This window comes from Chanos chanos, chromosome 9 (assembly GCF_902362185.1).
Source record: "Chanos chanos chromosome 9, fChaCha1.1, whole genome shotgun sequence".
Lineage (NCBI taxonomy): Eukaryota > Metazoa > Chordata > Actinopteri > Gonorynchiformes > Chanidae > Chanos > Chanos chanos.
Window position 1 is genome coordinate 13,084,790 of NC_044503.1, and position 18,604 is coordinate 13,103,393.

An 18,604-nucleotide genomic window follows, 5' to 3' on the forward strand; every position below is an offset into this window, starting at 1 on the left:
CTTTTTATCTGTTCACTCCCCTTGCTGCTTGTACCAGACCAGGTTTACTGTAGCTCAAATTTAGCCACGTCAGTCATGAAACATACTGGTTGTACTGAACCGCACGGTCTACAGTGACTGTTGGCTTTTGAGGCAGTGTATTCCTCCTCCTCTTCTTCACCGGTGCTATAATATCCTGGGCTTGGCAGTTGGCAACAATATTTTTTTGAAATTCTTAATTATATATAAATATGTGTTTTCAAATGTGGATAAAAGGCATGCAAATTACACCCAGTAATAAGCTAACAAAACAGAAAGAAAGAAAAAAAAAAACAGAAAGAATTTGTCTTGAGGTTTACAATGACTGCAAAAGCCCAATCTGAATCCTTGTGTATATTTAGAGACCTACAGCCATGTAACAGTTTAAAAGAGACTAGAATGGCTCTCTCTCTCTCTCTCTCTCTCTCTGTCTCTCTCTCTCTCTCTCTCTCTCTCTCTGTGTGTGTTTTCAGAGCAAGTGCAGGAGCCTGTGGAGGGAGACCTAGGCACACACACAGTGACCTCCAGGGGTGCCTGTAGAAAGAGAGGGAGAGCGAGCTTTGCACATTCAGAGGTCTTTGAAAAAAAAAACAAAGGATAGAGTAGGTGAAAAATAAATTTAAGAGAAAAAAATGTTTAAATGAAAAGAAAAAAAAAGGTGAGAAATGGAGCCAGAGGAATTTTGAGTGTATGGTGTTGTTTGTTTTTAATCTGAGATGAGTTTCTGTTTGAAATGATGCATTCATGCAGCTTTTGTTGGGTTGATGCATTTTAAAAGGGTTCATTTTTTTTGTCACTTTATTATTGCAAAAGGTGAAAAAAAAACCACCCACACAGTTCATGTTTAGGTCGTTGGAAGTTTGTCGTCTGCAATCTTTATTAGAACTCCTTCAAATTTTACCAGTCTGAGAATAAGCCTGCAAAATAAACAGTAACATAGCCAAGCATTCAGAGTTTGCATTTGCCAAATTTCAGAAAATACTAAAACCTGACAGTTAATGTTTATTAATGTTTAATAAACATATGAAAAGTGCTGAGTGTTGAATAGCTAGATCTGCATTTGAAAGTGTTAATTTAAAACTTAAAATGCGGCTGTCCCAGTACGAGCTAACCTCGTAAAGAAGCCTACTTACATGAGATGAGTAATCTGCCAAGACGTTCTGGTGTTCTGGTCCTATTTTCCTCAGTGTTGGTGTGCTATTGTGCTTCATGTAAATATGTCTTTTCAGGCCCTCAAAAACGTTTAGGACTATTGAAAAGATGGATTTAAGCGAACGGAGGGCATCTCCAAGTATTTTGTCAATGTGCTTTCAGAGAGTGAAGCAGTATGTACATATCTATATTGTATATATGTGATTTAAAGCAAACAAACAAACAAACAAACAAACAAAAAAGATATATATATATATATATAATGCATCAGCGTTTCGTGTGACACACTACTTTATTCTGTACCGCGGTTCTACAGTAAAGTGTTTCCATGTTTATTAAAAAAAAAAAGTCATTGATTGTTTTTACATCTCGAGTCTTGCTTCTGCTTTCTTATTCTCATTTCTACTTGTGTTATGAGTTGTGCCCACAACTTTTCCCTTAGTACGCAAGCGTTGTACTTTTCTTTTTTGATACTTTAATGATAACTCTGTAGACAGTCTCACTAGATTGTGAAAATGTCAACTTTGCACTCAAGTAGTAGCATTTAGAAACAACAATTAGAAGAAAAGAAAAGAAAAGAAAAGAAAAGAAAAGAAAAGAAAAGAAAAGAAAAGAAAAGAAAAAACTCACACCATATCTCCTCTACACAGTTTGGGAAAGGACCAACTGTACTTACATCTCGTTTTCAATTCTTTTGGAGTACACAAGAGATCGGAGATTCTTCACAGGTGTGAAATCCAATTGAACCTCCCCTCCTCCTCCCCCCCCCCCCCCCCCCCCCCGTGGCTAGTCCTTCCTCTGTCCTAAACAGGGGTGGAGGGGGGTGCCTCTTTATAGGGTGGCCTTTCACACCAAACGGCTGGACAAAGCCGTCCATCAATCTCTGGGCACCCCGGGAGGGTGAGTAAGGAAGGGGGATAAGGGCGGGCTTAGAGTCCCCCCCCCCCCCACGCCAAAGACCAGTGTATTTCTCCTGTCGTCCCCCCCCCCCCACCCTTTTTTTTTTCCACCGCATGCTCCAGTGTGAGTGGGCTTCTAGGTGTGAATGCCAACTAATCAACCCCGAGGGATTTGTTCATCTGGCAGCAGACCTGAGAGTGGATTTGCTCCTCGCATCTCAAAGACTCCCCTTTAGCATCATCGGGTAAGTTACCTGCCTGAACTCTTTTCCCGCGTTGTCATGTTAATTGGCAGGGTCTTTTCTTTTCTTTTTTTTTTTGTCTTTTTCAGTAAGAGCCGACTTACTCTCTAAGGTTGCTGCTTTTGAATATAAATATATATATATCTTTACACGTGGATCGAAGAAAGAGCAGACTACGCCAGAGAACACGAGTTCGAATCACGTGCTTCTTGTCCACTCCTACTATTTTTACTTGAACACCAAATTTGACTATTGCTTGGAAATGAGCTGAACCTCTCATTCAAAACAATTTAGTATCAATTCCACCAATTAACTGCAATCACTGTTCACTGTTTTGTAATATATGAATTCAAACGTGTATTATCTAAAGTACAAATTTGCTTTTTTTTTTTTTTTTTTTTAATGGACATTTATCTGCTGTGTCATGGGGTATTTTAAGAGCGGTTTTGTCCTCTGCTGTGGTTGTCATGTGTTCTCATGTTCAAAGAAAGAAAGAACATCATGTTCCCACAGGTCATTGTCTCAATATCGCTAGAGGGCGCTCTTGAGCCACGGCTCGGCCAGTTTAGGTCCGTCACATCCACTCTCTCCACAATGAATGGGTGGCAAGCCTTTGTGTAACATTACATAGGGTTTTCTTTCTAACATTAGAGACAAGGGAACCAGAATGGACAAAAATAAAAACAGTTAACTGGTGTTTATTTCATGTCCCACATAATGTATACCCATAACTGCACTAAAAGGGTGTTATTGTGTTTAATGGCTAAGCATGATTACATTTAAGGAGTCATTTTGAAACACCGTGAAGTATGTTTGTGTTCTTTTGTGTTTGTTTCCATGCTCCTTTTGTACTTATTGATTGGCTAATGCGAGGGCAGCCCACTCAGTCACTATGGTAGTACTTCTTACGTAAGTTAGTTAAATTGGCTTGGTAAGTATGTAAACAGTTTTTTTTTTGTTTTTTAAGACAGACTTTTGTGTTTTTCTTTAAGGTTTTGTCATTTTTTTTGTTGTTGTTGTAAAACTCTTGGTGAATTTAAAAGGAAAAACCAACTTAGTGTCACTTATTTGTACTTTTATGGCTGGTTTGTGTTGTACAGTTTGCTTGTGTGGAGTGCTAATTTTCCTGGACAGTTGGTTTCAACTGCTACTGATTTGTGGGGAGAGAGAGAGAGAGAGAGAGGGAATCACTCACTCACTTTAGGGCTGCTCCTTCCAGGCAGTGGGGGCAGGACCACCTAGCACTGCCCAGCCCCAACCACACATACACACACACACACATACACACATACACACAGAGAGACACACATACATTCACTCACTCACCCTCTCGTTCTCTCTTTCTCTCTTTCTCTCACTCTGACTAGTCTCCAGTCTTCACCACAGCGACAGCGAGCGGCTCTCTCTCTCTCTCTCGCACCCACCTCGATCCAGCTCAGCCAGAACACACCCGCTCCTCCTTCTCATTCAAACAGAGACGGTGTATGTGTGTGCGCGCGTGTGTGTGTACGTGCGTGTGTTAGAGAGCACTGGACTGTGTGTGAAGGCATCCCCATTTCATCAGCCTGCTCGCTAAAAGCTGAGGAGCTCCACCGTGGTGTGAGAACATCTTCGTGCTCTCTCTCTCTATCTCTCTCTCTCGCTCTCACTCTCCCTCCGAGTGTGTGTGCGTGTGTGTGTGTTTGAGCACCCCTGGGATTCACCAAACCTTGACCTGAAGAAGGCAACGACTGTCACCATGATAAAGTTCCAGCTGCTACTCCTGCTGGCCCTGGTTGGCCCTTTCTGCACCATCGCACGCGCAAGTAAGTCAACACAGTCGGTGGAGGTCTGCTGGACCACCCTGTACTATCTGTCCCCCTCTCTATCTCTTCTCATTCTCTCACTTCCTCTCTCTCTCTCTTCTTTAATTAGAGTTTACTTAGAGCTGCCTCTTTTCTCAAATACACTCATTGATGAAAGTTTGTACATTTAGATTTTGGTACTAGAGTGGTGTCTGATGTCCAATACAGTTACTTTCTTTGGTTTGTCCCCCTTAATTTGGTTTTTGTTTTTTGCCCTTTTTTTTTTCTTAAACTTTATCCTTAACCCCTCATGAAGTTTTGTTCTCCGACACTTTTGTTTCCATCTCTCTTTATTGGTCTTCTCTCTCTCTCTCTCTTTCTCTCCCACTCCAGTCTTGTTCTTTTGCTCTGAGTCACTTTTCAAGTGTCTTAATCTTTTTGTTTTTCCCCATCTGCCTCCCCAAACTCAGCTTCCAAGCCCTTCTTTTTTCAGTGCCGTATGTCTTCACTCTCACTGTCTGCCATCTCAGATGCTTTACTCTTTTTTTTCTTCTTTTTTTTTTTTTTTTATCTGGCTCGATTCTCATCTTTAAACTCTACCTCAGCCTTGCTCCCAGCACAACCTTTGCCTGAATGCTTTTCCACTATACATTGCCTTTAACACTCTCTATAACGGGTCTCTCCTGACACCCTTTTGCTATGCCAGAAAAACTTTTCACCGTCTCTGAAGCTTAAAGCTGCTCATCTGGAGTCTCTCCAGGCTTTTTTTTTCCTCTTTTTTTTCAGCTCTATCTTTTTTTCTTTTTTTTTTTTTTTTTACGCGCCTCTTTTTCTCATTCAGTTCCATTTCCTGTCTTTGAGTGCCAAGTCTATGAGTCTAATAGTTGGGTCTATGGTTAAGTGGAGCGGTTCCCTGGTTATGTAATATGTGAAATTTAAACTCATTTGTCTTGCTTTGTCATTTTAGTTGAAATACCACTTGGTTGATAGAGCTTTCACATTTACTGAAGAGTTTCACTGTTACTGTTATGAATTTGTTTGGGGGGAGAGGGGGGTTGAGTGGGGGAGATGTGTTGGTTTTAGTAGTTAAGCAGAAATGTTCAGTTATTTTTTGTGAATCACTCCTTGATTTTACTGATGTTAATTACTCTGACACATTTGAATTGAGAAGAAAGAAGTCCTTTGTGACAGGTTTGGAAGGTTAATAGAGTTCGTTTCACAAAGAGAGTCTGGCTGAACATAGTGTGCTGACTCCAGCAATCACTTTTCTCTTTCTTTCTCCTTCCTTCTCTCTCTCACTCACTCACTCTCTCTCTCTAACTCAATCAGTCTCTCCCCAGTCTTTGACCACTCTTGGAAGAGCGGTCAGATTTGGACCCACTAGTGGGAATGTGATGTCATGGTGCTATGTCTTGTGCCCTGCACACGAGACTTGGCTCAGGCCAGAGTTAGAGAGAGAGAGAGAGAGAGAGAGAGAGATTGAGACTCAGGCAGATGGGAAATGTGAAGCTGTTAGTGGAAAGAGAATGCTGACAGGCTGGTGTGGAGAAGTCTCAGTGTCTGGGCAGGGCTGGTCCCGGGGCTCTGCTCTGCTCCGCTTCTGTGTCTGTGTGTGTATATTAATAGTGGGAACTCTATATTTAAGGGTGCCATTTGGTCCACAGTGTTAAAAGAACAGGCAGTATGCAGGACCGCTGTGGACTGGAGCCCCAGCCAGACACGCCCCACTGAAAGCTTATTTAGTCGGGAGGTGTGGGGTGAAAGGAAGGGGGGGGCACTCTTTACTTGCCACCCCTCTGTATTTAGCCATCTTTGGCGGGGTATCAACGGTTTCATCCCCTTTGGGGGGGGGGGGGGGTGCGTTTGGCTCGGAGGGGTCGGGTTGAGGGGAGGGTGGGGGGGGGGGGAGAGAATGGGGACTGGGAGGTGTTTGGGATATTTTTAAACTGCAACCTTTACTGACCAGATGCCAGCAAGCAACGGCTCCATTTGCAATCATTAAAGCTAAAACCAATTTGAAAAAAAACAAAACAAAACAAAACAAAAAAACCTAAAAGGTCCACACTTCACTAAAAACAAAACAAAAAAAAAAATAGAAGAGAGAGAGAAAGAGAGAGAAAAAGAAAAAAAAAAGGCCTGCGTGCACACATAAAACAGAACCCTTTCATTGGTCGTCCTCCCACGATACGTGCCCTCACCCACGCCCGCTCTAATAACGAGCTTTGTGTGTAATTGCCTGTGGCTGTGGCAAGCCTGCCACTCCTCTTTTAGGAGAAGACATATGTCGGACCGCTCGAGACGACCACTGGCCTTCATCTACGCCACTGAACGTAGCCTGTATTAAACCTAACATGCGCTTAGAAACACGTGTCATTATCATCTTACCAGAAGTATCAATGAGCTTTGGACCCGGATAAAAAAAACGTGCTTAAGGAAAATCAGTACGGCTACGGTTTAAGTGCTGAAAACGTACTAAAACGGCCAATGTGTTCAAGGGAAACTGTACAGCGTTAGTGAGTCTGCTGATTAATAGTCTCTGATATGGAGTAATGGCCTCTTTTTTTTTTTTTTACTGACTCACCTGACACACCCTGAAAAACATGGCTGCACATCCTGGACTTTCTTCAGCCTTGACGCAAACGTCAATCTTTATTTTTCTTCCAATGGGAGGGTTTCTCTGGAGGTGGGTGTGACCTAAGGAGAGGACATTTACTATCTACACTCCCACGAGTCTGCTCCCACTATGCATGAACTCATGTACAGTAAGTTTTGTAACTCCCTGTTTTGTTGACGGGGTTGAATGTGAAGTTGGCCAGATGGGGAGGTGACGTTACTGTACTACGTGAAGAAACGGTTGGGTGGGGGAGGGATGAAATGGTGTTGGGGGCAACCTGGAGGGGCGCGGTCTCACGGCAAGGGTGATAAGAATGAAGTTTGTCTTTTTTTCCTTTCCACTCAGAGATGATATGGGTGCAAGCGTTCCTGTTTGTGTCTCGTGGGAGTGAGACAAGGCTTTATGAGATGGTGTCTTTGCCTGACATGGAAAAACATTCCAGCCCAGGGCAGTGGTGGAGGAGAACTCTTTCCTGTCTCTTGCAAACGAGTCTTGAGTGAAGACTCTACATATAACCCCTTACCCTCTGAGCCTCCTCTCAATGTGTTAGTTAGAGGCACAGTGGCAGCTGATTGCGAATGTGATGGATGGGACTAAAAGTCCCCCCCCGCCCTCCCTCTCTCTAGCCCTGGGAAGAGCCGACTGCTCTTCCTGCCTAGGCTTGGAAACCACCCCTCTCTGGCCCCAACCCTCTATCTTTCCCTCTCTCCCCCTCTCTCTCTCTCTCTCTCTCTCTCTTTCTCCCTCCTGCTCCCTCCCCTCCATACTGTATTCTACCTCCGTTCTCTCCCTGCCTTTTATGGTCCCTTGTTTCTTAATGACCAGCGTTTGAAGGGAATTTTTCAGCCTTGGTCACTGAGACTCATTTTAATTCCCTCTGTGGAGACTTCCAGTGACGCACACGCAAACACACACACACACACACACACACAAACACACACACACACACACACACACACACATCCGTACACTCACTCACGGAACCACACGAACATCCGCACACTCACACACAGATGTACCCTTCTCTCGGGGCATCGTGAGAGCTCGACTTGAGACGAGATGTCATTATGGCACTGTGTGATGCTGTAGACAAGCTGGAAGCTGTCTCTTTGGAGACACGCTGTTCCCTACCAATCACTCCACCCTCATGTGCTGGGCACTGGAACAGTATACAGCAGTACAACATACCCTCAAGAGCTCCACACACATTCCCTGGGCCTTTATCAGAGAGTCTGCTTAAACCCGAGAGGAGGGAGGAAAGGAGACAGAGGGAGGAAGGGAGGGAGGAGGAGAGAGGGGCCAGAGCTCTCTCTTACTCACCGCCCCAGCTGCGTGCACTACAGACTTACTCTGCACAGGAAGAAAACCGTACTTAGTGCTAATTGTGGGAGATGCAGACATAATGAAACAATTGTGAGCTATGCCCAAAAGGCTGCAGCTACAACTAAGTGCACATAGTTCAACAGTCATTCTCACTCAACCACAAGGCTGCTCTCTCCAAACAAACAAGGCACGGGGCTGTGAGTGAGGCCTCTGAACCCCCCACCCCACCCCACCCCCGCTACTCAACCGGGACAAACGTTTTGGTGTATTTTGCGTCCCCCTCAGGCCATTGTCACTAACAATAATTCGGACCAAATGCAGATGCCAAAAATAATCATTAACTTGAGACAAGTGACTTTCATGGTTATTTTTAGCATAGATGAAGCCATTCGTGTTAGTATATATTCAGAGCAACTGAAGAGAGAAAGATGAAGAAATTACATCATGTTCTAAGTATAAAGAGGTTGTTCAACTCATGTGATATTCTGTTATTTCTGCTTCAGGGAGACCAGTTGAGTAAGATGTACTTTTCTGAGACTAAAAAAAAAAAAAAAGTTTGAATTTATTTCAAACCAGAGCAAGTTAGCTGTAATTACAACCCACTTGGTTTTAAAGATGTCTTACTAAGATAAAAAGAAAAAAAAATTCATATGGTCTGTGGAAAACTCCACATGACTCACAAAACCTTTAAAGGTTGTAGGAGCAAATTTGTCAGATTAACGTATTTGCTTCTTGATTACCCAAACTACCCAGACCACGAGCTAAAGCCATTTTTTTTTATGGGCGTGGTCCCATTTGTATCCCATTTGTCTTGCTCTAGCTGCTTTTGTCCAGATAGCGAACGTTCGAAGCGTTTGCTCATCTGGTGTGCATGTGTCTGATTTTACATTGGTGCGTTTTGAGAGAGGCGCTTTTCTCCTTATAAACGCACGAGATGACCGCGCATCATCTCTCCACTTCCTGTTCGGGCCGTGTTATGGCGATGGCAAGAACGACAGGAAATGAGGTGAGGGTTGTGGCATGAGACGTGATGGACACAAGACGTGATGTGGACTGGGGTAGGGTTGTCGAGGGAGAGGGAGGGCCCCGTCTCGGTTAAGGGTGTGGCTAGGATGTTCTCAGCCTTACGACAGCTCCAATTCGCGTCAGAAAATGTTGACTCAAGAAACTTTCAGCCAGGGTCAGAAACACTGAGAAAGTGTCTGTGTGTATGTGTGCTTGTGGGTGTGTGTGCGTGTGTGTGCGTGTGTGTGTGTGTGTGTTTGTGAGTGTTTTGGAGAAACGGTTGTACTCAATGTTCCTGGAATTTTTCTCCTCCCTCCTCTTTAAATGTCTTCTCCAAGCAACTAACGTAAGAAAGGTTGTTTTGTTCACTTTTTTTTTCAATACAGCAAATAAAAACTTATTCCAAAGATTATTCGGGGGTTTTTTTTCAATCTGAGATAAGAAATTTAGGACCTGTCAATTGTAGCAGGGTCATTAACTAACACAGTTGTTCAACTGCTCTACAAACTGATCATAAGTGACCTATGAATGGGTCCTGAACCAAACTGAATAAATACGATTTGTTTAACCATTTTACTTCTCTAATCTGGCATCTGAAGTTGATAATGTATGTTATCTTTGGCGCTTTGTCATGTGTAAAATTAGAGATTATAATCCTAATCCCAATCCTTCTTCCTCCCCTGTGCTCAGGTACTCTGGTAGTGCCCACTGAGGCAGATTTGGAGGTGGTCACCGAGGCTCCCGAAGCAGTGGCTCCTGAAGCGACCGAGGAACAGAAGGAGCCCGAAGCTACAGAAGCCGCTCCAGAGGAGGCAGCCACTGAAGCAGCTGCCGCAGAGCCCGAACCAGAAGTGACCGATGCCCCGGCCGCGGCAGCAGAACCAGAACCAGAACCAGAACCAGAGCCAGAAGCCACAGAGGCTCCTGCTGTGGTCACAGAAGCTCCCGCTCCTGAGGAAGAGGCCCCCACAGAGGCGGCCTCCGCCGACGCTGAACCCCATGTGACCGTGGCTCCAGAAGCCCCCGAAGAAGCCGCAGAGCCTGAGGCAGCAGCTGAGGCAGAGGTGGTACCTCAGGAACAACCAGAGGGAGAGGTGACAGTAGAGGAACCAGAGGGTAAGACAGTGAGATTTTCCAATCAAGTCGAACAAATCAAGACAAACGTGAACTATAGAGGTGTGCACTTGATATTTGGGCTTATGGTCCTCGTTTAACTCTCTCTCTTTTCTTTCTTTTCTCTTTGTTAGAAGGCATGGGATCAGGACAAGTAGTTGGCATCGTGATTGGCTCCTTGATCGCGGTGATCGTGGTCATTGCCGTGGTGATCGTGGTGGTGAGAAGGATGGGCCAGTACTCGTAAGTTTTACCCAATTGAGTTGCTTCTTGTGTGTATATGTGTGTGTGCGTGTGTGTGTGTGTGTGTGTGTCTGTGTGTGTGTGAAGACTGAACTGTGACAAGATTTTTCTCTTTCTTTTTAAGTCATTGTAAGATTCTACAATTACACCCTGTCTTAAAAATTTTGTTTTCTCAAGCACTACCTTTGGTACACTGAATAAATTGAATAAATATAAAACATAAATCCTTAAAGTTAGATAATAAAACTGAGTTTTCCTCGACATACTGAGAATATGTCTTTAGGTATTCTCTATTTTCTCAGTATTTGAAAAGAAAGAAAAGCAGTGTCCCATAGAGATTAGGTTTTACAACTTACATATGTGATTTTTTTTTAGATGCATTTTACTTGTGAGAAACATTTGAGCATGAAATTGTGTGACTTGCATGCTAACAGGAACCATTTTTTCACATTGTAGGACTCCAAAGAAACGAAAGCCACAAAAACAAGAGAGCATCTTGACCTCTGTAACTTTTTTATTGGTCAATCAATCAATAACTCCGATAATAACCGTTTTAACATGATGATCGACTAAATGACGACAAAACTTGAGATGGGAAATGCAAAGACATGCAAAGAGTTGCTTCTCCGCCGCTGTTTTTTTAATGTCTCAATCTTAGACTTAAATAGTTACTGATGCGTAATGGAAAAGTACCTCAGTTTTGATCCTGTACAAACAAAACTGTTTTAGCATGCTTTGTAGAATGTTTATGGACCAGAATGTTTTAATTAGTCAGTTTCAAATCTATGATAATTTGATAATGATCATGATGCAAAAATGGAGGGGCAACACAATGCTGTCAATGCTAAATTTGTTGTCTTTTTTTTTATATATATTTAACTGCCATATCTGTTTAAGACAACCGTGGGCGTTTAAAAATAATTCACCATAATTGTTCTTATTTCATCCCTATTTTCGTTTTGTTGTTAAATAACTATGCGGTAACATGGTTAACCTATTTTTGTCCAAACCTTCTCAGCTGTTCTCTCAGTTCTCTTGCGAGGCGGTAATGTCTTTTCCAAAGCCTTGTTTTTCCCCGTCTTTGTCTGTGCCAATCAGGCCAGCACCATAAGTAATGAGCTCATTGTGTCCCCACGGCGTTGGAAACATTGTTTCAAACTAAATGTCACTAGATTTCTTCATTTCCCTCCTTTTTAAAGTGATGAAACTGATTGGCCTTTGAGCAATGTTTACACACCCTACGCCTGTTTTGTTTAAACGTGTCAGTGATGTGAAGTCGTGTGTACATGCTTGTTTTATGAATGTGTGTTCACTGAGGTGGTCTTTGTTCTTAAACTTTGTTTCCTGTCTTTCTCTCTGTCTTTCTCTCTCTCTCTCTCTCTCTCTCTCTCTCCATCTTCTCAGCCCTTGAGGAGAAAGGCACGACAGGAAGAGAAGAAGAAGAAGTTCTGGAAATTCTGAACTACTGAACTATGTCATTTCCTGTCCTTAAATAAGCATGCTACCAGCACTCTAACCTATTCGGGATTCTGAACTGATGAGGAAAAAGGTGGGAGGGGTGACACTCTTACCCCTTCCCCCTGCAACCCCAGAGCCATTGAAATGGACAACTTTGCCCAACCCCCCCCCCCCCCCCCAAATCTGCTCCACTCCTTACTCCCACCCCCAAACCACACCCCCTAGCCCCCAGAGGTGAACACAGGATGTTACGCTGAATTTCAGGGTCTTTAAAACGCATTGTAAAGGAAGTAAGGGAGAATTTGAATTGTGGTAGATATAACTCACCAGACACAACGAAGTGTGCATTGGACTCCACCATGTATTTCCTCACAGAGTTTGTGAAAAGGACCTTTATTTAAAGAAAACAAAAATTAATGACATGACATAAACAGTACACACATACAAAGCACACATAACACACATGGGGGAAGACACACAAATATATGGAACAAAAAAAGAGAGAGATTTTTTTTTCTCCTTTTTGTGAATTCCACAGAGTGTATATACCATGCAAAGGGACTACAGTAATGACTTTTTCATCTGTCTCGTTTTTCGATTTCAGCAGCATACATCTATAGCACACATAGGTAAATACAGACGTCAGACAGCGGGCTACTGCAACGCCAGAAACAATTTAAACAACAAACAAACAAACAAACAGACAAGCAAAAATCTCTCTGCAACTCCTTTCACGTAGCATTGCTTTGTATTCATCTTAACACTAGCCACAGTGAGTCCCTCTCCATGCAGAGATGTTTTAGCAGCTATATGAAGCATTACATGCCGAAGTTGTTGAAACATTTTGCTTCTACTCTAAGGGTTGGCGGCAATGTTCATGAAGTGTGCCTCATTTGCAAGTGTAACGTGACATTCTAGCAGCTTTGACACTGACATATAAAAAAAAACCTAATACATATCTGTGAAATTTAGCAGAAGGGTTTGTGCCACTGTCTCTGGTATTCCCTGGATAGTCTTTAGATTTGACTTTTTTGAAGTGCATTAATGTGAATTGACTGTACTGTTGTTGTGGTTGTTGTTGTTGTTGTCGTTGTTGTTGTTGACATTTTTCTTATAACAGCCACCCATTCCAATAACATGAAAGAAAAAGAAGAGAAAAAAAAAAAACAGTCTGATCCAACAGAATGTTTTCCAAACGCAGTTATTGGTGGTGTCTTACTCCAATCAGTGTTGTAACAAACCAAAAGAAGTGTTATTTTTGATTTTGTTTTGTTTTGTTTTTTTTTTTCAAAATTTTGTTGTCCTTCTGCCTGTAAAAAGGTACTTTTTCTTTGGACAGCACACCAACACACAGACAGACACACACACACACACACACACAAACACACAGCATCAACTGCTTCCCAAAGAACACGTGCACAGGATATTTTCACTTACATGTTTGGGTTAAATAATACTTTTTAAAAAAGCCTTTTACAACTGTAAGCAATTGTCAATGGGTGTATAAAATAATTTCAGTCTCGGCTTTGCTGTGCTAGCTTCAGAAATCAGTAATAAATGCACTGAATGTTGAGTGACATTTTCTAGAGGGCTTTAGACACTGCAATAGTTTTTTTGCGACGACAGTTGTTCTTTGCTTCGCCAGATGCTACTCGCTTTGTATTACCCCACTTTAGGTCTTTAATTTTGCTGTCTGGTTGTCAAAAAAAAAAGTCATTTTATTTAATTGCAGTGTTTTTTTTTTGTTTGTTTTTTTGTTTTCTTTTTGTTCATACTGTTTCAAATAAAAAAGTTAAAAAGAGAAAAATACCCTTTGATTGGTTCGAAGAGTATGTTTGTTGTCTTTTTGTTTTTTGTTTTTTTATGTCGTTGTTACTATGGCATCCTGAACTTCCGTCCTTGGTGTTAGTCGTTGTTGAGATAGCTGATGTAACGGTTTTGGGGCACCTCTCTTCCTCTCTGCATTCCTCTTCTTTATGGAGTCTGGAGTCCCCATAAATCACCTAGAAAGTATCCATGAGGAGCCCACCCTCCCATTTATGTGTAACAAGGGAAAAACCGAAAAGACATGTTGACGGGAAGGCTCATGAATCCAGGCGCAAATTAGTCACTCAGAACTAACATTTTGGGGTCTCTTGCTGGGGTCTGAAAAATGTATTTAACGCCACTGAGAATAAAAAAAGGCCAGCAAACAGTTCTCAAGCAGTGAACGTAGCAGGAGCGATGTGTTTTCGGTTAGAAAATTCTCACTGTGTACATAATTGAAGTTGTTGACTTGTTGACTCCCTCTCTCTCTCTCTCTCTCTCTCTCACACACACACACACACACACACACTCTCTCTCTCTCTGTCCCTCTGACTTTCTGTGTGCTGTTGGGCAGTAAACTGGGAGGCACACAAGGTTGACTTGTGTCTATGTCTGTGCCTCCATGTGGTTTTAGGCAACAGCCCAACGCCCACTGCTACTGCCTCTTTCTGCATGGCTCTCTCCTCTATGCCGAACAATGGAGGCTTTTGAGGGGAGAGGACTCACGGCCCACCATCCCAATCAGTCTCCCACAGCCACTAACCACCCAGCACCCCCCCCCCCTCCCCACCCCCAACCCCCCCCCAGGAGGTGGCACGGCAAATTCTGTACATTTCTCATGGGTGGAGTCACTTCCTGGTCTGGCCTTGTACTAACACACGCGGACACACATGTTCTCTCAGACACACCAAGAAGACAGAGGGCAAACAGATACCACCTCCAAGACATTCACTCAGTTATATATACAAACATACACAAAAAGTGAAAAGTGGAAATATATAGTTTTCTGGACTTTATAATACAAGAATGGTTGGTTCATGATTGGGTGGTTGGTAGGTTCACAGTGGAAAAAAAAATGACAGCATAAATGATACACACACTCACATGTAGTACATGTAATCGCTCACGCTCACGTGAACTCATGTAAACTAGCCCCAACAGTCATAAACACATGCAGACACGCACATACATAAATATGTGCAAGCACACTCCGATCCCCCCCCCCCCCCCGCCTTCTTCCCTCAGTCTTCAACATACACACACAGGACTCTTTCCCTCACGTGTACTGCCGTTCTCTGTATAGACCCTCTCTTGTGCTGTGCACAGGCATAAACATGAAACTTGTGTCTATCTGAAATGCACCCCCCCCCCTCCATCCCTTCCTCCATCACCATCAACGCCACCTCCCACCCTCGTGCCCGGATCCTGCCACAGCTTTTATGGCCACTCCTCGATAGCCCCCCCCCAACCACCCCAACCCTCACTGCTTCTGCTCTGCCTGTTCCTCAACAGGCAGCGGGTTATCTCAAACAGCGCAATCTAAAGTGGGCAGAAAATGCTTTGGGCTCTCGCACATGATATCTGCTGCGGTTGAGTCAGGGGCTGGTTGCTTAATCACTCTTCACGCATGCCTGCTTCGCAGTGGAATAATCAAAATGCTGGATAAGTCTGTCACCATAGGCTTCATTCTAGACTATTTCAAGACTATATCAGAACACCATATCGTATTAATTATGTTTCGAGTATCATGATATAGTCTTCATGCTATTTTATTATGTTGAACATGGAAATGTTTGATACTGAGAATGTACTGCAACTCCTATATTTAAAAATCAAATTATTGAATGTTGTAGTTGATATTGTATTTTATTGGAAACTTGTTTTAAAGCTAATATGTCATACTCATCTAAATGACACTGAATAACCCAACGCAAGCAATCTTAGGGTTCCCAAACAGCCCGAAACTAAAATGTGACTGAAAATTTCAGCCGTCAGCATTAACTGTGGGTGTCGTGTTATTTACCGCTGGCAGCTGACTGACACCCCAGGCTAAGGTTTCACGTAACATACCTTGTTATCCATACGTGTATATAAACAAACACATTACAGTCAACAGTTTCGTAGTCATGTCAGAATGGAGCACTACCTCCCTTACAGTAGCCAAAGGGGGGGGGGGGCTGGTGTCAGACAATGCCAGGGTTGGGGTGGGAGGGGGAAGAGAATGCCATCCTGGGCGTGTGTGTGTGTGTGTGTATGTGTGTGTGCATGTGTGTTCATGGGCTCTGCTGACAGATGCTTAAACATGAAAGTATATGAGCTTTATTGATGTCATGGGTAGAATGTCAAGCCTGACGCTTGAGTTTGGCAGACAGCTGAGAGCGGGGGGTTACTTGTGTGTGTGTGTGTGTGTGTGTGTGTACTGGTCTTAGCATACTGTATATCATAGACACAGGAGGAGGGCTAAGCGAATCTATCAGTGTTAGTGTCCAGTGGTGTGTATGGTAAGATAAGGGGAGAGGGGGCTGGCTCCACATCTGGCGTCCCATGACATAAGTGTGTTTTTCAATTTCTCCTCTCTTCTCCTCTCTCTCTCTCTCTCTCTCTCTCTCTCTCTCTCTCCCTGTATATATGTATATGTATGCTTACACACTGACTGTACTGTATTGCTGCTCCTGTGAGAAGCAGGGCTTTGTGCATGGGCTGCTGGGAACATGTGTCTTGTACGTGTGACACTTATCTCCCTTCAGAAGGGCCTATTGTTCTGGCCCATGTTCCGTACATTGATCTGATGCTGGGGTGGGGGGGGGGGGGGGGGCGCACAGTGGCATTGTGTGGGCAGCAGCCCCTCGTTTCCGTACTTGCCTCGGCACAGACTTGCATAACAGGATGTTCTCTCTGTCACTGGCCTCACAGATAGATGTGCCACGCCCATACTGCCTTGATTCTCTGCCACGTAACTCAGGGTGTTTGCTTGATTGGGATGGGCTGTGCTAAATTATGGTGTGGTTCTCAATATGTCTTAAGCACTGGTTCACTTATGATGTGACTGGTGTGATGTTAGTGGTGTTGTCACCCATGTCTAATCACGGTATTATGAGTTGTTGATGACAGAATGCATTAACAGTGACAGTTTGCTGACATCACTGGCTGACCACAACCTAAACTATGCCAGTTTATGCTAAAGCATCAGTGTCTTAAGTCCTGTCATTTTTACTTATCTGAAAATGTACACTGAATATATTTGCTTTTTAGATTGAAAAGTCACAGCTCGCAGCCACAAAGTGTCCTCAAGCAAAAAAAAAAAAAAAAATAGAGAGAATCTGCTTGTAGCTGGAAGTTTCTCACACTAGGTTAATGGTTTTAATTTAAATGTAGTGTTTCAAAATCCCTGCGTTCCCATAACGGTTCTGGTACATTATGCCTGCAGTGTAAAGTAAAAGTAACACTTCACTGTCTGCAACATGTCTAATTACAAGTGTCAAATAATTATGTTTAATGGGAGTGTGATGAGGCCAGTGCACATGCACATTACCTAGTGTCTGTGTAAGTAAGCATAAAAATCACTTGCTTTTTTAACTTTTAAGAACAGAATGGGGGTTTTTTTGGTTAAATATCTCTCTTCTTAACATTGATCCTATCAATCTATTCATCCTGCTCTCTTTCTCACCAAGCAATAGAAAGCATGATTTCAATCTTCAATGATTTCAACTTCAGTGGTTTTTGGAACTCCGGCCACAGGAGCGCAGACAAAACCAACGAAAACTGACTGTTCAAACTTTGACGTCCATCACTGAGTTTGATATCTCACAGAAAGGGGTGAATCAGCTCATATTATTGGAGGATCACATGTTCATGAGTTGGTACGTGTGAAGCCTGGCACATACACGCATGCATTCTTTACCCTCTGAAAGAATGTACTGTATGTTAGCATGAATACAGAGGCGGATGAGCCACACATGGGAACAGCTGTGTGGAGCTAAGTGTAGGTGCTCCATTAATGCAGGCATGAGCTCCTTGGGATTCAATCAGTGATTGTTGGCAGGAACAGAAGTCTGCTGATTTGTGTAGTGTAATTTATACATACCCACATATAGAATCTATGGGCTAATTCTGCTCCCTGAGTACGTCTGTGCCTAGGATCTACAATACAAGTAATTAAGAATTCCTTCTGCATACAAGTGGCTGCATTTTAACTCCTCTAGAGTGAGGTATGTGACCTAGTTTACAATGTGCAGACATAGACAGATATGAAGCAGATCAATGCAACATGTTCCTGTTATATACACTTGGATCATATTAATTAATAATCTACATATTTATTTTCACCATGTGAGGATTTACATACATTACATTTCTGTGGGAAAGAGAAACAAAGCACATAAAATGTCCACTGGTTAAAAAAGATAGCTCTCAGTACATGGCCACAAATTGTTTCTGAAAATGTAGCATTACAGAGCTTACATAGGGTTTAGAAAGGATGTGTTACATTATCTATGAGTAACCTTAGACAAAGCTGTTAAAGCTATTTTTCTCCGATGCTCAAAGAAAAATTAACGCACTGAAGTGCTCATTACTAATGAGGCGTCCAAACTTTCTCAATACTTTGAGCCCTTTGCGCCCTCTGGTGGCCGTTTACTTTAGAGCTTGAATTGAACTTCACTGAAAACCGGTTAAAAGTAAACAATACTTAATTTAAAGGACAAATAAAATGTAAAAACTCAGGCAAAGGTCTGATGTCTCGGATGTATCTATAGGTTTACATTGAAAAGTAATACATTGCATGTATGCTGACATGGTCATGTCATAATATTCAATGACATATATTACGCGTTGGTAAGGAAAACACTGGAGAGTACACAGTCAGTAAATACAGGGCCAAAATGGACAAATGCTTCTCTGAGCTTTTTATTTCTTCTTCTTCTTCTTCTTCTTCTTCTTCTTCTTCTT

The 18,604-nt window shown here is 42.8% G+C and overlaps 1 protein-coding gene across 1 annotated transcript; it reads left to right on the top strand.

Annotated features, from left to right (window-relative positions):
- Positions 1–4,049: 4,049 nt before the first annotated feature.
- Positions 4,050–11,957, top strand: pdpn (podoplanin). The gene is made up of 4 exons (XM_030785205.1): positions 4,050–4,116; positions 9,728–10,153; positions 10,285–10,393; positions 11,798–11,957. Exons 1-4 carry the CDS (start codon positions 4,050–4,052, stop codon positions 11,802–11,804), a joined length of 609 nt encoding a protein of 202 aa, XP_030641065.1. The 3' UTR covers positions 11,805–11,957.
- The last annotated feature ends 6,647 nt before the right edge of the window (positions 11,958–18,604 follow it).